Genomic DNA, 22,771 nt, shown 5'->3' with positions numbered 1-22,771 from the left:
AATTCATGCTGTTTTGGGGGCAGCAGCAGGTTTCCTAGTCTGCTTGCCCTTGTTCCAGGACTGGTTAGGTTTCCAGCCTTGTCTGTAGCGAGCAACAGCTCCTTCCTGTTTTGGTGCAGAGGAAGTTGATGCTGCTCCTGCTTTGAAATTACGAAAGGAACGAAAACTAGACTGTCTAGTCTTGGCTTTGGCTTTGTCCTGAGGCAGGGCATGGCCTTTACCTCCTGTAATGTCAGCGATAATCTCTTTCAACCCGGGCCCGAATAAGGTCTGCCCTTTGAAAGGTATATTAAGCAATTTAGACTTAGAAGTAACATCAGCTGACCAGGATTTTAGCCACAGCGCCCTGCGTGCCTGAATGGCGAATCCTGAATTCTTCGCCGTAAGTTTAGTAAGATGTACTACGGCCTCCGAAATGAATGAATTAGCTAGTTTAAGGACTCTAAGCCTGTCCGTAATGTCGTCCAGAGTAGCTGAACCAATGTTCTCTTCCAGAGACTCAATCCAGAATGCCGCTGCAGCCGTGACCGGCGCAATGCATGCAAGGGGTTGCAATATAAAACCTTGTTGAACAAACATTTTCTTAAGGTAACCCTCTAACTTTTTATCCATTGGATCTGAAAAAGCACAGCTATCCTCCACCGGGATAGTGGTACGCTTAGCTAAAGTAGAAACTGCTCCCTCCACCTTAGGGACCGTTTGCCATAAGTCCCTTGTGGTGGCGTCTATTGGAAACATTTTTCTAAATATCGGAGGGGGTGAGAACGGCACACCGGGTCTATCCCACTCCTTAGTAACAATTTCAGTAAGTCTCTTAGGTATAGGAAAAACCTCAGTACTCGTCGGTACCGCAAAATATTTATCCAACCTACACATTTTCTCTGGTATTGCAACTGTGTTACAATCATTCAGAGCCGCTAACACCTCCCCTAGTAATACACGGAGGTTTTCCAGTTTAAATTTAAAATTTGAAATATCTGAATCCAGTCTGTTTGGATCAGAACCGTCACCCACAGAATGAAGTTCTCCGTCCTCATGTTCTGCCACCTGTGACGCAGTGTCTGACATGGCCCTAATATTATCAGCGCACTCTGTTCTCACCCCAGAGTGATCACGCTTACCTTTTAGTTCTGGTAATTTAGCCAAAACTTCAGTCATAACAGTAGCCATATCCTGTAATGTGATTTGTAATGGCCGCCCAGCTGTACTCGGCGCTACAATATCACGCACCTCCCTCTGAGCGGGAGATGTAGGTACTGACACGTGAGGCGAGTTAGTCGGCATAACTCTCCCCTCGTTGTTTGGTGAAATTTGTTCAATTTGTACAGATTGATTTTTATTTAAAGTAGCATCAATACAGTTAGTACATAAATTTCTATTGGGCTCCACTTTGGCATTGCAACAAATGACACAGGTATCATCTTCTGAATCAGACATGTTTAACACACTAGCAAATAAACTTGCAACTTGGAAATACAATTCAAATAGAATAATATTAAAACGTACTGTGCCTTTAAGAAGCACAGAAGATCTATGACAGTTAAAAATTAATAAATTGAAACAGTTATAGCCTCAATCCTTGTAAACAACACAACTTTAGCAAAGGTTTAATCCCATTAGCAAAGATAACAATTTCTGAAAGCAGGAAACAAATTAGAGAATAAAAGTTTTTATTTCAGTCAAACTATAATTCTCACAGCTCTGCTGAGAGAAATTACCTCCCTCAAAATAAGTTTTGAAGACCCCTGAGCTCTGTAGAGATGAACCAGATCATGCAGGGAATACAATGAGTTGCTGACTGAAATATTTGATGCATAGTAAAAGCGCCCCTCCCCCACACACACAGCAGTGAGGGAGAACAGAAACTGACAGAAAAAACAGATTTAAGCAACTGCCAAGTGGAAAAATGGTGCCCAAACATTTATTCACTCAGTACCTCAGCAAATGAAAACGATTTTACATTCCAGCAAAAACGTTAAACATAATCTCTAGTTATTAAACAGCTTTATGTCTTTCTTACAGTGTAATTCTAGTGAAGTACCATTCTCCCAGAATACTGAAGTGTAAAGTATACATACATGACATTATATCGGTATGGCAGGATTTTCTCATCAATTCCATTGTCAGAAAATAAAAACTGCTACATACCTCTATGCAGATTCATCTGCCCGCTGTCCCCTGATCTGAAGTTTACCTCACTCCTCAGATGGCCGAGAACAGCAATATGATCTTAACTACTCCGGCTAAAATCATAGCAAAACTCTGGTAGATTCTTCCTCAAACTCTGCCAGAGAGGTAATAACACACTCCGGTGCTATTTTAAAATAACAAACTTTTGATTGAAGATATAAAACTAAGTATAATCACCATAGTCCTCTCACACGACCTATCTAGTTGCTGGGTGCAAGAGAATGACTGGGAGTGACGTAGAGGGGAGGAGCTATATGCAGCTCTGCTGGGTGAATCCTCTTGCACTTCCTGTAGGGGAGCAGTTAATATCCCAGAAGTAATGATGACCCGTGGACTGATCACACTTAACAGAAGAAAACTTGGGTTTTTTTCGCAGCAGGTCAAAAAGTAATAATTTCTAGTACCTTATTCTATTGCTTGGACAGGAAATCCGTTCAATCACTTGACTTAGAGGAGCAGCACCTTCTGATGTAGGTGATGATTCCATAGAACCTAAAATATAGAAGATAAGTGTAACAGTGTACTTTATACAACATAGTGATATAGTTCAGTTATCAATATGTCTACTCTGTTACATCATGTAATTTTATGCTATCAAACCCCCTCTACTGTGTTTAACCACCGCAAAAGGGGTTAAACACACAGTAGAAATGCCACTCAAGACCGATGGTGCACTGCTGGTACCAAGCAGTTGCACATCTGAGTTGTGTACATGTGCGTGTTATCAAACATGTAAACCTTACTCAATTATAATAGTTAACTCTTGGTGACCGATGTGTGAAACTGATGAGGAAATTACAAAATCTCCTTTAGATAACACTGGTGGTACACATACCACCATACACTTTCATGCATGAGCAACCAGTCTTAACATTGTCTTTATTTTTCGTATTATAGAAAGCAACATTTTAGTTATATACATTGATGTGAATAATGAGATAGATTACCTACCTTCCCGGGGGTAGGCAACTATCGGCCTTCTAGATGTTATGGACTACATCTCCCATGATGCTTTGCCAGCATTATGGCTCAAAGAGCATTATGGTAGATGTAGTCCATAACATCTGGAGGGCCGATTATTGCCCACACCTGTTCTATACAGTATTACAAAGATAAATATGAGAGGTATCAGATCCTTATTTTAACATGTAAAAACATAATTTATGCTTACCTGATAAATTCCTTTCTTCTGTAGTGTGATCAGTCCACGGGTCATCATTACTTCTGGGATATTACTCCTCCCCAACAGGAAGTGCAAGAGGATTCACCCAGCAGAGCTGCATATAGCTCCTCCCCTCTACGTCACTCCCAGTCATTCGACCAAGGACCAACGAGAAAGGAAAAGCCAAGGGTGAAGTGGTGACTGGAGTATAAATTAAAAAATATTTACCTGCCTTAAAAACAGGGCGGGCCGTGGACTGATCACACTACAGAAGAAAGGAATTTATCAGGTAAGCATAAATTATGTTTTCTTCTGTTAAGTGTGATCAGTCCACGGGTCATCATTACTTCTGGGATACCAATACCAAAGCAAAAGTACATGGATGACGGGAGGGATAGGCAGGCTCTTTATACAGAAGGAACCACTGCCTGAAGAACCTTTCTCCCAAAAATAGCCTCCGATGAAGCAAAAGTGTCAAATTTGTAAAATTTGGAAAAAGTATGAAGCGAAGACCAAGTTGCAGCCTTGCAAATCTGCTCAACAGAGCCCTCATTCTTGAAGGCCCAAGTGGAAGCCACAGCTCTAGTAGAATGAGCTGTAATTCTTTCAGGAGGCTGCTGTCCAGCTGTCTCATAAGCTAAACGAATTATGCTACGAAGCCAAAAAGAAAGAGAGGTAGCAGAAGCTTTTTGACCTCTCCTCTGCCCAGAGTAAACGACAAACAGAGAAGACGTTTGTCGAAATTCCTTAGTTGCCTGTAAGTAAAATTTTAGAGCACGGACTACATCCAGGTTGTGCAGTAGACGTTCCTTCTTCGAAGAAGGATTTGGGCACAAGGAAGGAACAACAATCTCTTGATTGATATTCCTGTTAGTAACTACCTTAGGTAAGAACCCAGGTTTAGTACGCAGAACTACCTTATCCGAATGAAAAATCAAATAAGGAGAATCACAATGTAAGGCTGATAATTCAGAGACTCTTCGAGCCGAGGAAATAGCCATTAAAAATAGAACTTTCCAAGATAACAACTTTATATCAATGGAATGAAGGGGTTCAAACGGAACGCCCTGTAAAACATTAAGAACAAGGTTTAAACTCCATGGTGGAGCAACAGTTTTAAACACAGGCTTAATCCTGGCCAAAGCCTGACAAAAAGCCTGGACGTCAGGAACTTCTGACAGACGTTTGTGTAACAGAATGGACAGAGCTGAGATCTGTCCCTTTAATGAACTAGCAGATAAACCCTTTTCTAAACCTTCTTGTAGAAAAGACAATATCCTAGGAATCCTAACCTTACTCCAAGAGTAACCTTTGGATTCACACCAATATAGGTATTTACGCCATATCTTATGGTAAATCTTTCTGGTAACAGGCTTCCTAGCCTTTATTAAGGTATCAATAACTGACTCGGAAAACCCACGTCTTGATAAAATCAAGCGTTCAATTTCCAAGCAGTCAGCTTCAGAGAAGTTAGATTTTGATGTTTGAAGGGACCCTGTATCAGAAGGTCCTGTTTCAGAGGTAGAGACCAAGGTGGACAGGATGACATGTCCACCAGGTCTGCATACCAAGTCCTGCGTGGCCACGCAGGAGCTATTAGAATCACTGATGCTCTCTCTTGTTTGATTCTGGCAATCAATCGAGGAAGCATCGGGAAGGGTGGAAACACGTAAGCCATCCTGAAGTCCCAAGGTGCTGTCAGGGCATCTATCAGGACTGCTCCTGGATCCCTGGATCTGGACCCGTAACGAGGAAGCTTGGCGTTCTGTCGAGACGCCATGAGATCTATCTCTGGTTTGCCCCAACGTCGAAGTATTTGGGCAAAGACCTCCGGATGGAGTTCCCACTCCCCCGGATGAAAAGTCTGACGACTTAAAAAATCCGCCTCCCAGTTCTCCACCCCCGGGATGTGGATTGCTGACAGGTGGCAAGAGAGAGACTCTGCCCAGTGAATTATCTTTGATACTTCCATCATAGCTAGGGAGCTTATTGTCCCTCCCTGATGGTTGATGTAAGCTACAGTCGTGATGTTGTCCGACTGAAACCTGATGAACCCCCGAGTTGTCAACTGGGGCCAAGCCAGGAGGGCATTGAGAACTGCTCTCAATTCCAGAATGTTTATTGGCAGGAGACTCTCCTCCTGACTCCATTGTCCCTGAGCCTTCAGAGAATTCCAGACGGCACCCCAACCTAGAAGGCTGGCGTCTGTTGTTACAATTGTCCAGTCTGGTCTGCTGAATGGCATCACCCTGGACAGATGTGGCCGAGAAAGCCACCATAGAAGAGAATTTCTGGTCTCTTGATCCAGATTCAGAGAAGGGGATAAGTCTGAGTAATCCCCATTCCACTGACTTAGCATGCACAGTTGCAGTGGTCTGAGGTGTAAGCGTGCAAAGGGTACTATGTCCATTGCCGCTACCATTAAGCCGATTACCTCCATGCATTGAGCCACTGATGGGTGTTGAATGGAATGAAGGGTGCGGCAAGCACTTTGAAGTCTTGTTAGCCTGTCCTCTGTCAGGTAAATCTTCATTTCTACAGAATCTATAAGAGTCCCCAGGAAGGGAACTCTTGTGAGTGGAACGAGTGAACTTTTCTTTTCGTTCACCTTCCATCCATGTGACCTTAGAAATGCCAGTACTAACTCTGTATGAGACTTGGCAGTTTGAAAGCTTGAAGCTTGAATCAGAATGTCGTCTAGGTATGGAGCTACCGAGATTCCCCGCGGTCTTAGTACCGCCAGAAGAGCACCCAGAACCTTTGTGAAGATTCTTGGAGCTGTAGCCAATCCGAATGGAAGAGCCACAAACTGGTAATGCCTGTCTAGGAAGGCAAACCTTAGGTACCGGTAATGATCTTTGTGAATCGGTATGTGAAGGTAGGCATCTTTTAAATCTACAGTGGTCATGTACTGACCCTCTTGGATCATAGGTAAAATTGTCCGAATAGTCTCCATCTTGAACGATGGAACTCTTAGGAATTTGTTTAGGATCTTTAAGTCCAGGATTGGTCTGAAAGTTCCCTCTTTTTTGGGAACAACAAACAGATTTGAGTAAAACCCCTGTCCCTGTTCCGATCGTGGAACAGGATGGATTACTCCCATTAACAAGAGCTCTTGTACGCAGCGTAGAAACGCCTCTTTCTTTGTCTGGATTGTTGACAACCTTGACAGATGAAATCTCTCTCTTGGAGGAGAGTATTTGAAGTCCAGAAGGTATCCCTGAGATATTATCTCTAGCGCCCAGGGATCCTGGACATCTCTTGCCCAAGCCTGGGCGGAGAGAAAGTCTGCCCCCCACTAGATCCGATCCCGGATCGGGGGCCCTCAATTCATGCTGTTTTAGGGGCAGCAGCAGGTTTCCTGGTCTGCTTGCCCTTGTTCCAGGACTGGTTAGGTTTCCAGCCTTGTCTGTAGCGAGCAACAGCTCCTTCCTGTCTTGGTGCAGAGGAAGTTGATGCTGCTCCAGCTTTGAAATTACGAAAATTAGACTGTCTAGCCTTAGCTTTGGCTTTGTCCTGAGGCAGGGCATGGCCTTTACCTCCTGGAATGTCAGCGATAATCTCTTTCAACCCGGGCCCAAATAAGGTCTGCCCTTTGAAAGGTATATTAAGCAATTTAGACTTAGAAGTAACATCAGCTGACCAGGATTTTAGCCACAGCGCCCTGCGTGCCTGAATGGCGAATCCTGAATTCTTCGCCGTAAGTTTAGTAAGATGTACTACGGCCTCCGAAATGAATGAATTAGCTAGTTTAAGGACTCTAAGCCTGTCCGTAATGTCGTCCAGAGTAGCTGAACTAATGTTCTCTTCCAGAGACTCAATCCAGAATGCCGCTGCAGCCGTGATCGGCGCAATGCATGCAAGGGGTTGCAATATAAAACCTTGTTGAACAAACATTTTCTTAAGGTAACCCTCTAATTTTTTATCCATCGGATCTGAAAAAGCACAGCTATCCTCCACCGGGATAGTGGTACGCTTAGCTAAAGTAGAAACTGCTCCCTCCACCTTAGGGACCGTTTGCCATAAGTCCCGTGTGGTGGCGTCTATTGGAAACATTTTTCTAAATATCGGAGGGGGTGAGAACGGCACACCGGGTCTATCCCACTCCTTAGTAACAATTTCAGTAAGTCTCTTAGGTATAGGAAAAACCTCAGTACTCGCCGGTACCGCAAAATATTTATCCAACCTACACATTTTCTCTGGTATTGCAACTGTGTTACAATCATTCAGAGCCGCTAACACCTCCCCTAGTAATACACGGAGGTTTTCAAGTTTAAATTTAAAATTTGAAATATCTGAATCCAGTCTGTTTGGATCAGAACCGTCACCCACAGAATGAAGTTCTCCGTCCTCATGTTCTGCCACCTGTGACGCAGTGTCTGACATGGCCCTAATATTATCAGCGCACTCTGTTCTCACCCCAGAGTGATCACGCTTACCTCTTAGTTCTGGTAATTTAGCCAAAACTTCAGTCATAACAGTAGCCATATCCTGTAATGTGATTTGTAATGGCCGCCCAGATGTACTCGGCGCTACAATATCACGCACCTCCCGATCGGGAGATGCAGGTACTGACACGTGAGGCGAGTTAGTCGGCATAACTCTCCCCTCGTTGTTTGGTGAAATTTGTTCAATTTGTACAGATTGACTTTTATTTAAAGTAGCATCAATACAGTTAGTACATAAATTTCTATTGGGCTCCACTTTGGCATTGCAACAAATGACACAGGTATCATCCTCTGAATCAGACATGTTTAACACACTAGCAAATAAACTTGCAACTTGGAATACAATTCAATTAGAATAATATTAAAAACGTACTGTGCCTTTAAGAAGCACAGAAGATCTATGACAGTTGAAAATTAATAAATTGAAAACAGTTATAGTGTAAACAACACAACTTTAGCAAAGGTTTAATCCCATTAGCAAAGATAACAAATTCTGAAAGCAGGAAACAAATTACAGAATAAACGTTTTTTATCTCAGTCAACTATAATTCTCACAGCTCTGCTGAGAGAAATTACCTCCCTCAAAATAAGTTTTGAAGACCCCTGAGCTCTGTAGAGATGAACCGGATCATGCAGGGAATACAATGAGCTGCTGACTGAAATATTTGATGCGTAGCAAAAGCGCCAAAAAACGGCCCCTCCCCCTCACACACAGCAGTGAGAGAGAACAGAAACTGTCAGAAAAAAGATTAAGCAACTGCCAAGTGGAAAAATAGTGCCCAAACATTTATTCACTCAGTACCTCAGCAAATGAAAACGATTTTACATTCCAGCAAAAACGTTAAACATAATTTCTAGTTATTAAACAGCTTTATGTAATTCTTACAGTGTAATTCTAGTGAAGTACCATTCCCCAGAATACTGAAGTGTAAAGTATACATACATGACATTATATCGGTATGGCAGGATTTTCTCATCAATTCCATTGTCAGAAAATAAAAGCTGCTACATACCTCTATGCAGATTCATCTGCCCGCTGTCCCCTGATCTGAAGTTTACCTCTCCTCAGATGGCCGAGAAACAGCAATATGATCTTAACTACTCCGGCTAAAATCATAGCAAAAACTCTGGTAGATTCTTCTTCAAACTCTGCCAGAGAGGTAATAACACACTCCGGTGCTATTTTAAAATAACAAACTTTTGATTGAAGATATAAAACTAAGTATAATCACCATAGTCCTCTCACACATCCTATCTAGTCGTTGGGTGCAAGAGAATGACTGGGAGTGACGTAGAGGGGAGGAGCTATATGCAGCTCTGCTGGGTGAATCCTCTTGCACTTCCTGTTGGGGAGGAGTAATATCCCAGAAGTAATGATGACCCGTGGACTGATCACACTTAACAGAAGAAATTGGCGTTACCCGAGCTGTGTCTTGCCGCCCACTTCCCAAACAGAAATAGGAACTATCCACATCCCATGGACACCGACAGTAGGGGTGTCACAGGGAATGTTTTAGGAGGCCATTCTCTCAACGATATAAAGGGAAGCATTATTATCCCTCCCCTGTCGAAAGATTAATGAACAGGGAGATGAAGAATTGTTTACTGATTGGATAGTTCACCCTCAATGACGTGTGGAGTGGGTTGGCGAGTCAGAGTGTGATTGTTTGCATTATGCAAAGAATGAAGAAATCCGATATGTTAGCCCTTATTAAAAAAAAAAAAAAAAAGTGTGATGCTGCATGTAAGCTGTGTATTAAATTGGAGCATTTCGATGTATAGACATTTGGCAAGAATTTGTAGATAGAATTGCAAGTTGGGAGCTAACAAGAGGTAGATAGATTATATTCTTCATTTCAATCTAGTTCCACGTATTTTGCAAGAGAGTTTCAGTGAATGGCAACTCCCATTTATATCCTGGCTGGGCCGGATTGTAGCCTTCAAAATGAATCTGCTTCTGAAACTAAAACCAACAACTTTTTCTTTCCCTACAGGTCCGCAGAACATAGAGTGATATGAGATGTCATCGCAGAAAATGCAGCATGTCTGCAGAAAGAACAGGAACTGTTAGCACCGTAACTTTTCAGTGCTGCTCCACATTAGGCTGTTCTTTTTAAACAGAGCTGTTCCCTGGCTGCATTGTATAAGTTTTCCTTAACACAGTGCATCCAGGGCAAAGTGCTGTTTGAAGACAACAGTCAAATATGCAGCAGTGCATTGATTGTTGTCTGGCTTTGAGATTTTTGCAAGTTCGTTCCCTACCTTTTCACAGTCTGCAAAGATGTTTTTCTCTGAATGCAAGATGTTCGGTATGAGCAATGCACCTTTTTTATTACTACATTTCTATGTTAGACTAAGAGAAAAGGATACAAATGAATTCAAGAGACATTTTACAATTACTTTTTTTGCCTGCAGCTAATTTGCAATGCAATTTTCAACTACTGCACTAGATTATACAACTTTAAATATTGCTTTATTCTCCAGTTAACCAACTCATTGCAATTGATCTGGTGCTTTAGTGCAACTGACAAATTTACAATTTTATTTAAAAATGACCTGCAGAGAAATTCACACAAAAAAATCTAATCGCAGAAATTGAAAAAAGTTCTGTCTCTGGGCCTACAGGTTCCCACCCCCAAATCACTTATTGCTCAGTTTCAGCAGCTTTGTATGGAGATATACAAAACCTAGGGTGGCAACAAGGATCCTTCAGCAACTTATCTAATGGAATAACTGCTCCTAACTTAAAGGGACAATGTACTGTAAAATTAGTTTCCACTTGATGTATTCTTAAATGACCAATTATAGTAGCTGCAGACTATAAAATCAATTATTTAGGTTTATTTTTATTATATAAAATACCTGTTTTTGCTGATTGAAGCCTCCGTTTATTGTTCTCAAGAACATGCAAATATAAATTAATTAAGGCTGCAGAAATAGGAATCCTAAATCTTATCTCTCTATAATATACATTAACGCCTCTATTGTTTCTATCTTTACACAATGGCAATTGAAAAGAAACATTACTTCTCTCCCCCCCCCCCCCACCCCCCCACTGGGAACTTGACTGCTGCTAATTGTATCTTGTTTTCATAGCTTTGCTATAGAGAACACTAATGTATTCATATTTGCAGTGGGTGGTACAAAAGCAGTTATGTCAAATGGCAAAATCAAGATAAAGGAGATACTGATCAACAATTTTATACAATCCAACATGTAAAACAGATAATTAGGAGTGGAGAAAAATTACAGAACAATGTCCGTTTAATGATGTAACACAAAGCAACTAGATTATCCCATATCACTTCATGGGGAGACACTGCTTTTAATAGCTGGTTGAAAGAGCTAGAACAAGCTGCTCTTCCTCAAGGTTCAACACCAACTGATGTACTTTGGATTCCAAAACATTGCAGATCTCCCCTTTTGTCAAGTAATTTTATAATCAGGTTAAATTTGATGCTCTGGAACAGGACACACTATTACTTGATTATCTCTCCCCATCCATCACCTTTACGCACTGTAAGGGGGCTGTTATTTGCCCACCCTGAATACCATCCAACTTCTTGACAGAATTGTGGCATCTCATTAAACATCTCATGATGCCATAAGGGTTCAATATGCTGTTTTAAACCGTTTCAGGCACAATATTCTCAATAGATAGATTTTTCTTAAAGTTTAAGTCACTTGGACTTTCAAGCTTTCTTCATTCCTGGGGTTTTACATACTCTGCTCTCAGGGTACCAATTAAGTGGGAAAAGAGTGAGAATCTTGGAATCCAATCCCAAGGGCACTTACTCTTTTCTATAAAGACATTGCAGCCAACAATTTCATTAAAATCAGCCACCTCAATTGGAAGTTTATTCCATGAATCCATCACCCTTTCTGTAAATAAATATTTCCTCACATTTCTCCTGAATCTGCTACCCTCTAACCTAAAGGGATACTAAACCCAAATGTTTTATTTCATGATTCAGATAGACGTAATCTAGAAAGTTGCTCTATCATTTTTTATTCAATCTCTTGCTATCTTTATTTGAAAAGCCGGACTGTAAAGCTTAGGAGCCAGACCATTTTTGGTTCAGCACCAGGGTAGCACTTGCCGATTGGTGGCCTTTCTAATTAACTGTTTTTTCATCTGTTGTTGGGTTCTCCATTTTCCCTTATACTCTACTGAGCCAGTGAGTTTGAAATTTTTTATAGACTTTCTTTTTTGTCTTAACTGTATGTGCTACTTCTCTTGAAAACCATATTAGCTTTCTTTTACTTTTACAAACAAGCCTAATACACTGTTATGTTGCATCTAGAATAGCATTTTTAAAATATTACCAATGTTCTTGTACTCCTGTAATCTGTGCCATCCCTTTTAGAGACAAATTTAGGTATTTGCCCGGGTAAGAAAATTCAGTCGTTCTAAAGTCTAAAACTATGATTGCACAATACATTTGCCTGAATATTAAACCATACAGACTAGGACTGGGCGATTAACCTCATATGCCGTTTTAAACCTCGATTAACCAATGCGATTTAAAAACCGCAAGAGTCCGCAGTTTTTATGGGGACGGTGCCTGGGGGGACATCACGTCACGACGATTGTGCCGTGTGCAGGTCGATCCTAGGTACCTTCATTTCGGGACAATGCAGTGCCCCGGAATTGAAAGCCGCCTGCCAGTGACATCACACCCCAGGCAGCCCAGCAGAGTGATCCGCTACCTGTGTGCCCTTCTCTTCCCTGTGTGCTGCAGTGGGATAGGCTTTGGCAGGATTTCACTGCAGAGACTAATGGGGTATGCAGTTCCTATCTAGTAATTCTGGGATATGTAGGCTTTGGCAGGATTTCATCGCAGAGACTAATGGGGTATGTGGTTCCTATCGCTAGTAATTCTGGGGTATGTAGGCTTAGGCAGGATCTCACCAAAGACTATCGGGCTATTTAGTTTTTATCACTAGTGATTTTGGGATATGTAGGTGTCAGACGGAGCACAAGGCCACAGGTACAGCGCGGGTATTTTTGGGATGTGTATTATTGGTACATATGGGATACATAGGCATCAGCAGGGTTTCAGCACAAGCTCTATATAGATCACGACCCCGTGTTAGCAGCAGTAATGTTTCATGTGAGAGTGTTTGAGTAATTTTTCATTTTTACCCATATCGCCCAGCCCTAATACAGACTGATGATCACTAGAGCCTAATTTCTCACCCACAGACACTTCAGATACTATATCACTGTTTGTAAGTACTAAATCTAATATAGTTCCTTTACGTGTTGGTTTTTTTACTAGTTGTTCAAGAGATTCCCCTTGTAAAGTTTCCAGAATATACTTCTAGTTGATTTAGCAACGCATACTTCCTAGTTTACATCAAGCATATTAAAGTCCCCCACTACTATATAACTTTGCCCTTAATTGTATTTTGTTTATTTCATCCCTTAAAGGGATAGTAAACCCCAAAATTTTATTTTATGATTCAGATAGAACATACAATTTTAAACAACTTTCAAATTTAATTCTATTATCAAATGTTCTTCATTCTCTTGTTATCCAAGTTCAGGTAATCTCAGAGTCCCAGTCTTATTCCAAAACTTCCGGTCGGTGCTTGTCAGCAGGAACAGCTGTATTGCTCCCCTCCGCAACCGTTTGCATGATATAATCCGTCAAGGTATAGCAGGGGCTCCGGGTCCGTGACTGCTGTGTAAGTCCACACTAAATTGTCTCTTGACATTGACGGATGCTTGCAACCAACAAACACAGCGTTCTAGCCGGCTCCGTGACTGCTGTGTAAGTCCAAAAAAACAACAAGACCGCTACCAATAATCAAAACACAACAGACGTTCACAAGCCGGCTAGAACGCTGTGTGTTTCTAGGTTGCAAGTGTCTGTCAATGTCAAGAGACAATTTAGTGTGGACTTAGACAGCAGTCACGGACCCGGAGCCCCTGCTATACCTTGACGGATTACATTGTGCAAACTGATGAGGAGGGGAGCAATACAGCTGTTCCTGCTGACAAGCACCGACTGGAAGTTTTGGTAATAAGACTGGGACTCTGAATTTCCATAGAGAGAGACCGGACTGTATTGTCCACCTATTGATGTGCTGTTTATATACCTCATAAGATTGAAGTCACAGAGTGTGAGTGAGATGTTATTGTGTGACAATTAAAAGGTGTCTTTTTATACTACTCTTAGATCAGTCTCTTGCACTCCTGTCTCCTTTCTCTCTTTTGCTTGTTTCTTAGTATCACCCTTTCCTACCGGTGAGTCTATGAAGGAGCAGCAGTGTGGACTGTACACTCTGACCAGGAATCTGTGATTTTACTACTGCATACGAATATATCCTTTTAATAAGTCTTCCATTCCGTTTGTATGCAATTGATGTTAATGTAACTTTTTTTCTGGTACATGTCTTAATTAAACCACCAATAGAGAGAGATATCTGTCTGTTTATAAATAATACTATAGCTGTATAGTAGGGCTGCAACAACTAATCAGTAAGTTTGATCATAAAAATAGTTGTCAACAAATCTCATTATCAATTAGGTGGTCTGTGATTAGCTGGTCAGTTGCACAGCACCAGCTGCTTTAATCTGATTCTCTACTGCAACTAAGATTGTGCAAAAAAAAATTGAATTTATTTTTTTAATCTTTTTTTCTATCCGATTAATTGGACAATAATCATCCGATTAATCGGATAGAAAAAAAATAAATAAATAAAAATGTTTGCACAATACCATGTGCAGGAGTTCATCGGATTGAAGCAGCTGGTGCTGTGCAATTAACCAACTAATCGCTGACCACCTAATTGATAATGAGATTCTTTGACAATTATTTTTATGATCAATCTTACCGATTAGTTGTTGCAGCCCTACTAGTGTGCTGTATCAGTGAAATATGTATAGAGAGATACATTTTTGCAAGAATCTAAAGTTTTAAATACTGCTTTCTGTGCATGTATATATATATATATTAGTAGCAAGCTTTAGTGCTTTGCATTTGTTCAGTGTAAGTTCAGGTAATGTATTTACTAAACTGTGAGCATTTTTGCACATTGCACAAAGAACTTTTCTAAAATTCTCATATCCCTTTGCATGGTCAATGCATCCCCTGCTTACATTAGTCAAGGTCTTACTCCTAAACGTAGTGTTTTTTTTCATTAAACAAACAAGAATGTAAACTTTGGTTAACTGTTTTGTCATGCTCTGGGGGACAGATTGGCATGTTAAAATTGCCACTAATAAAGTCTTTAAATTCTTTACTCAGTCAGAACTTCTTAACCAAGAGTTAAAATCTGTAACACGCTGTGTATTCTTCCTACTGTACATAAACAGGCAAAAACAGCAGAAAGAGACATACAGGTAGATGCAGCCACATGAGCTTAACAATTTGCTAGTCTAAAAAACTCCTTTTGCACAACATCATCGCTAGCCAGATCATTTGTACCTAGGTGAACTATAACATCTAACTCAGTCTGGCTTAATTCTTGAAATATGATTTAAATTATCTGTGAGCACACTCTCCCCAACAGGCTACTTCATAATGTCACACAGCTAGCAAAAGGGGCCAAGTATTATGAAAAAGGGACGGGCAGTTAAAGTGAAATTTATTATATTGTTTTAGTTAAATTAAACAAATTGAAATTGTCATTATTAAGGTAATGATTTTTTCTATTTCTAATAAAGTACAGCAGAAATATATTCAAATAAGAAAGCTTAAATTGTAGATAGATAATTATGAAATTATTGCAAGGTGAACTACCTGTATTTCTAATGGTATATAATCAAATTAGTAATTTTCTGATATGACTGTAAACCTATTCTGAAATGTTATTCTAAAAATTAAACTTTCATCTTGTAAATATCAAGATAACAACCACCAGCAAGAATAAGTCTTTATGTAGAACACCACCATTTAAATTGAGCCTTACTGACTAGTAATTTAAACTTTTGCCATCCCTTTGACATCAATGTTCTCCACAGAAAATGTTGTTAGCCGGGTGGCATTATATTCATATAATTGTAATACTATCTAATATATTATTTTAGGGCCTAATTTTAAGAAGCCCCGATTTAAATCTATTTAATTTAAATCAAATCCACCCTGATTTGGAATGCATCTGTTCCTGAAATTTAAATAAAACATTTTTTATTTACTTTATTAAACAAAATTAATATGAGTTTACCAGCTAGATGATTTTCTTTCAAAGGGTCAATTAAGTTTGGTTCTCCTTTATCACCAGCAGAAACTTTATTGTTCCGACAGTCAGCCACAAACTCCTAGAAAATATACAAATTGAACTGAACCAAAAATATCAAATGGTTTAAATAATATACACATTCTATACTACATAAACATAACTCAATTATCATACTCAGCTGAAGAATATATTTAATAAGATTGTGTTAAATAGACAAATGTTTAAAAAAAAAAAGTAGTTATAGTTCGAGTTTGTACTGAGTTAAAAAGAGACAGTAAACTAAGAAATTAATGCTTCAATTTTGCATTTGCAAGATGTAATCACAATAAGTTTCATTCATCAATTTTCATATTTATGTATTTTTTCGTTACTAATTTTATCTAAAATTTTAGCCCCCTTGTATATTACTTGCCGCCTACCGCTCCGCTGCCTTTTTTTTCTATTTCAAAGTAATGGCCATCCACCTATTGCTAAAATTTCTGTTGCGCTATGGAATAAATTTGTGAACGCGCGCCTGATTATGCTATCAAAGCTTATCTACCGCTCCGCTGCCTTTTTTTTCTATTTCAAAGTAATGGCCATCCACCTATTGCTAAAATTTCTGTCGCGCTATGGAATAAATTTGTGAACGCACGCCTGATTATGCTATCAAAGCTTATCTATGGCTCCTGCTCTAATGCATGCACAGTTGTAATCAGATAGGAAGCTGCTCTGCAGAGACATGAGCAAACTTCAGTGGGAGGACACAAGTTTAGCTTACCAATACAGGGCTTTCAGCATGAGCCTGTAGATTTGGTAAATGCTGTGCTAGCAAACCAAATCGGGCTTGTTCCAAATCATCCTCCACCCCCACACTTTCAGGCTGAGAATCTTCAACTATAAGGCATGGTGTATCCTGCTGAGAGAAATCGGAATCCAGCTGGATTTTAGAGGGGTCCATCAGCTATGCTAAAAAAAAAAAAAAAAATACCCATTAATAATCTGAATCGCAATCCATTGGTTAGTGCCATTGCTATTAATTATAGAAAGAGGTAAGAAGGAAAGCTATATATATCAAATTAAAACACAAATTTGCTAAAATGTGAATTATTTATATACAGTAACATGTAGCTATGGCGCAGGAAGGTAGATATGTTAAAAATATTCTTTAAATTAAAAAAGTTAAAGGGTCATAAAAGTTTTAAAATTAAACTTTTATGATTCAGGTAGAACATGCTATAAATAGACTTTCCAATATACTTCTATTACAAAATGTACATTATTTTCTCTGCATTGTGTTGAAAAGCATACCTAGGCAGGCTCAATAGAAGCAAGAAACTACTAGGAGCTAGCTGGTGATTGGTTAAACACATATATGACTCCTGTTACTGGCTGACCAGATGTATTAATCTAGGTCTCAATAGTGTATTACTGCTCATGAGCTGACTTTGTGTGTTTGTAGGGGTTAAACACGTAGTAATATGAAAGCAATAGTGCAATAATAAAATTATATAACCAAGAACATTACTGTTTGCACTTATGTCCATTTAAGTAAACACGGTTTAAATGTAAAGTGAAACAAACAATACATAATTGTGTATAACTATTTTCAGATGGAACAGGTAAGTACCTAAGTATTATGTATGTTTAAAAGGTTTCTTTTAATAAAATATAAATTTAGTATCTACAAGCCTGAGTATTATTCACATTTATTTCAACTATTTTGTGCAACAACTTCTCACATATAAATGCCTGTATATGAAACTGACTTCCAAATTATTATTATTATTATTTTTTTATTCCTTTCAATAGCTTATTCAGAGAGTCAAGCCACAGCAGATGAAACAATTACCTGTGCTTGAAAGTGTTTTTTTTTTTTTATATCCGAGAGATAATGAGACTCTCCTGTCCAGCACTAACCAATCCCTAAAAATTGTAATGGAATAAGCTTTCCAAAGTGATAAACCCTATAGAAGCATAGAGAAATAGTAAATATCAAAAACATCAATCAATTGCCGCAACCAGGGAGCATTAAAAGGAGTGATTTATTGGAGAAAACCATGAGAGAGTGTAATATTAAACAACCAGAAGGTTACTCTAGACAATTCCGATCATAGTGCACTATGAAATATCCTACCAGCTGGATGCAAAAACATAATATTAAAAATAATAATAATAATAATAATAATAATGCTGAAACGATATAGAGCTAAATTCTACGAATAACCAAAAAAAAAGAAAAAAACCTGTTTGGATCACAGGTAATAAAGTCCCAGTAGGTAGTGTAAAAAGAGTTCCCAGCAGATCAATCATAAATATTGTAGCAACCTGCAAAAATGGTTACATTATCTTCCTTGTTATGCAGAGATTCGTGAAAAGGATATTCTAGTATAATGCAAGATATAATCCACACTTCACTTCCAGGCACAATTTTAAACTAACAATTCCACCTTCGCGGTAAGTATTAACCAGTTCTTGGCTGTCAGCAATACTTCATATTGTTAGAGAAACAAACTCCGCTGTAGCGGTAATGATGTTTACCAGTCTTGGTACAAATAGCAGATACTGTGTCTGAAAATATCTACCGCCGTAGCGGTTATACTTGCGTTGTCTGAGAGTCCCACTATCGCGGTGCCACACCTCCAGGGGTGCTCCTCTCGCACTTCTTAGTAACCTTTAGTTTGCAGTTAGTTTGCAGTTCACAGCAAAATTCTTTATCTCATGGAGTTCCCAACAAACACTCCAGCCAGCTACGCGCGTTTCACCCCTAAGGCTGTGGGGCTTCTTCCGGCTCCAAAATCAATCAATGTCTGGTTGCGGCAATTGATTGATGTTTTTGATATTTACTATTTCTTTATGCTTCTATAGTGTTTATCACTTTGGAATTGCTTATTCCATTACAATTTTTAGGGATTGGTTAGTGCTGGACAGGAGAGGCTCATTATCTCTACATTTGTGAATAAAAATTTTCTACTTTCCACTTGCACCAAAGGTCTGATAAGTACTAAATATTTGGACCTTTGTATACTACCCCTTTTATTGGTAAAACTGATAGTGCTGACAACAACCTTCTCTTTATTTTTATATATATATATATATATATATATATATATATATATATATATATATATATATATATATTTGCTAAAACTATTTATACATACACTACACAACAATATAATGTGCACAACTGCTACCACACTTATTTTTTATTAGATATGTTAAAAAAACAGTAAAGTCAAACTTAAATGTATCGGATAGAGCAAGGAATTTTAAACACATGTCCCCCGGTTACTTATATTAATTTTCCTTAAAGGGATAGCCTAGTCAAAATTAAAAACTTTCATGATTCAGATAGACCATGCAATTTTAAGCAACTTTCTAATTCACTCCTATTATAAATTTTTCTTTGTATATTTATGTGAAAAGGCTGGTTTTTAAGCTTCGGCTCCTGGCCCAATTTTGGTTCAGAACCCTGGGTAGCGCTTGCTGATTGGTGGCTATATTTAGACACCATTTATCAAGCGCTACCCAGGTTCTGAACCAAAAATGGGCCGTCTCCTAAGCTTACATTCTTGCTTTTTCAAATAAAGAAACCAAGAGAATGAAGACAAAATAATAAAAGGAGTAAGTTTAAAAAATTTAATTAACTGAATCATTAAAGTTTAATTTTGACTACACTATCCCTTTAAAAGGGAGACTGAACCCAAATGTCTTTCTTAATTCAGATAGAGCATGCAATTTTAAGCAACTTTCTAATTGACTCCTATTATCACATTTTCTTCATTCTCTTTGTATCTTTATTTGAAAAGCAAGACTAAGATTAGAAGCCGGCCCATTTTTGGTGAACAACCTGGGTTGTTCTTGCTGACTGGTGGATAAATTCAGCCACCAATAAAAAAAGTACTGTCCAGGGTTCTGAACCAAAAATTGGCTGGCTCCTTAGCTTAGATGCCTTCTTTTTCAAATAAAGATAGCAAGATAATGAACAAAAATTAATAGGAGTAAATTAGAAAGTTGCTTAAAATTGCATGCTTTATCTGAATCACTAAAACAATTTGGGTTCAGTATCCCTTTAATTATCTTGGTAACCCGAAGTGAGCTCAGTAATGTACACTTGTCCTTAGCCACCTGGCAGCACTATGTATGTATTGGGTACTTGTAAAGCGCGGATAATCACCAGTAAGGGTCTCAAGGCGCGGCTCATTTTATCAACCTCGGAAGGATAAAAGGCTGAGTGGACCTCGCTGGGGATCGAACCTGCAAGCCTTGGGTTGCTACAGAGCTCAGCCACAGTGCCTTAGCATGCTGACCTATCTGTCCGGCAGTGTTTGCAACAAATACATACAGAGTATGCAACAAAGTTTATAAGGCAGGTGCACACTCATAAGCTCCTATCAGCCTACCTAAGCTTAAAGGGACACTAAACCCAAATTTTCTCTTTCATGATTCAGAGAGCATGCAATTTTAAGCAACTTTCTAATTACTCCTATTATCAATTTTTCTTTGTTCTCTTGGCTAACTGTAAGCCTCCATTAAGCAAGCGATATCCATGGTGCTGAACCTAAAATGGGCTGACTGCTATGCTTCACATTCCTGCTTTTAAAATAAAGATAGCAAGAGACCAAAGAAAAATTGATAATAGGAATAAAGTAGAAAGTTGCTTAAAATGTCATGCTCTATCTGAATCATGAAAGAAAAAAAAATGGGTTTAGTGTCCCTTTAAAGGGATAGTAAACCCCATAACTTTATTTTATGATTCACATAGAACATACAATTTTAAACAACTTTCCAATTTAATTATATTATCACATTTTCTTCATTCTCTTGTTATCCATTGCTGAAGGGACAGTATTGCACTACTGTCAGGAAGCTAAAAATATCTATTTAGCCAATCACAAGAGACAAATGTGTGCAGGCACCAATAAGCAGCAGCTCATACTAGTGTATAATATGCACATATTTATTTTTTAACAAGGGATACTAAAAGAACAATGCACATTTGAGAATAGAAGTGAATTTAAAAGTGTCTTTAACGAATCTTAAAATGACATGTACTTGTAAAGAGCGGCTAATCACCCTTAACGGTCTCAAGGCGCTTCTCATTTTATCAACCTTGGAAGGATGAAAGGCTGAGTGGACCTCGCTGGGGATCGAACCTTGGGTTGCTACAGAGCTCAGCCACAGTGCCGTAGCATGCTGACCTATATGTCCTGCGCAAGTTTAATTTCGATTTTCCTATCCCTTTAATGTTCGACAAGATACAAAACGTAGAAACCATATTTTGTCATAAAAGTAAATAAAGTTGTCTTATTTAGACTTTACTGTCCCTTTAAAATAATGAAATACAAATCACCAAGAAACATTACTACTGTTAGAAATAGACTATATGTAATATGCACACCTCTTCATTGTTATACATTATTTAAAAGTTACAAATCCAATAGTGGAGCTCAGAACTCTGACAATTACTTTGCAGTGTGCTCGTGGCTAATGGGGTATCGCTCACCACATGCATTATTAAGGGCTTAAAAGAGACCGATACAATGCCGTTTATGAACATTACACCTCAATAAAAATGTGTCCACATTGAACAGTAATGCTGTTGCTTGGTTATTGTATTTCATGGAATCTGGGGTGAGCAAAAACCCCATTAGCAACAAGAAAACTGGGAAGTGAGTGTCAGTGCTGTGATCCCCTATTGGATGTGTTTCTATAATGTACATCAATGAAAGGGAGCATATTATAAGCAAATAGCTTAAAAAAAGTCAAACATGACTAGCCATTTCGTTAGGACTAGAAATAGTATTTGGTAATGGTATCAATATAATTACCTTTTTTACTACAGTCTGAAGCAGTTTTGGCAGATTTTTTTTTATTTTTAGCTTTCTGAAAGTAAACATGTATTATACACTTTGATACCAAATTACATAAACAAATTTTCCTTTAAATTGGGCATGATAGCCCCAAAAATTAATTGCAAGCCTATGCCTGAAAAGTTTCCATAAATCCTTATCACATACATTAGAAATGCAGTATTAAAATACCCTATTTTTTCAGTACATATTAATAATAGATTTAGGGTTTTAGTTTGAATAAACAATCTCTTGCTTTGTTGGGAGGTAGGTGAAATACATAATATGGCTGATAATAGACAGGATGCAAGAATACCGAAAGAAAATGTCACCATTTTCTAGAGATTCCAAGTTTTAAAAATAAGCATTTACAAACACGCTGCTCTGTCATTTTTCCTCAGCTGTGTTTAATAATCTAGTTTGTATGACAGACTTGTGTAGTGCTGCCTAAGCTTGTAATATGTAACGAACAACAAACCCAGTGTGCATAGTCCTCATGAATTAGCAATAACCTATTGTTTTGATAAGTTGTACTGACAGAGCACGATCACCCACTATTCCCCTACCGAGTAAAATATCCATCATCGCCTGCTCCGCAGTGCCGCACAAAAACAAGGGCCTGAGCTGCTGACACCGGGGCTAGCAACACTGAGCAGAGGGGGGCAACACTACGCAAGCCGCCAGAACACGCTGCCTCTTGCCCGGGAACCACGTCAGGAAGACGCCTTCCTATTGGGCAGCCGAAAAAATAACGCAAATCCCTGCAAACGTATACATTGGTTCCATGCAAAGGAAATCCTACCTCTGTAAAAGCTCCGCCTCTCCATGGTTACTGTTACTAAGTGAACAGCAGATCATACCTCCTACTAGCCTACCGGGAGTCTATGGCTGAGACCTTTAACCCCATAGCTACTGCAACTGCATGCAATAGCAATACAACGTCATGG

At 39.0% G+C, this 22,771-nt stretch overlaps 1 protein-coding gene across 1 annotated transcript in view; it reads right to left on the bottom strand.

Annotated features, from left to right (window-relative positions):
• The window catches only part of LOC128663414 (TP53-binding protein 1), a 94,651-nt gene extending 72,122 nt beyond the window's left edge, over positions 1-22,529 (bottom strand). The window contains exons 1-4 of the mRNA XM_053717735.1: positions 22,391-22,529; positions 16,751-16,938; positions 15,976-16,069; positions 2,595-2,682 (exon numbers count right to left, since the gene is read on the bottom strand). Coding sequence (XP_053573710.1) covers positions 2,595-2,682; positions 15,976-16,069; positions 16,751-16,930 — 362 coding nt within the window. The 5' untranslated portion in view covers positions 16,931-16,938; positions 22,391-22,529. The remainder of the gene's footprint in view (positions 1-2,594; positions 2,683-15,975; positions 16,070-16,750; positions 16,939-22,390) is intronic.
• Between the last annotated feature and the right edge of the window lie 242 nt (positions 22,530-22,771).

This window comes from Bombina bombina, chromosome 6, assembly GCF_027579735.1.
Source record: "Bombina bombina isolate aBomBom1 chromosome 6, aBomBom1.pri, whole genome shotgun sequence".
In the NCBI taxonomy this organism is placed as follows: domain Eukaryota; kingdom Metazoa; phylum Chordata; class Amphibia; order Anura; family Bombinatoridae; genus Bombina; species Bombina bombina.
The sequence above is the reverse complement of the archived record's forward strand: the minus strand, read 5'-3'. Positions and strand labels throughout refer to the sequence as shown.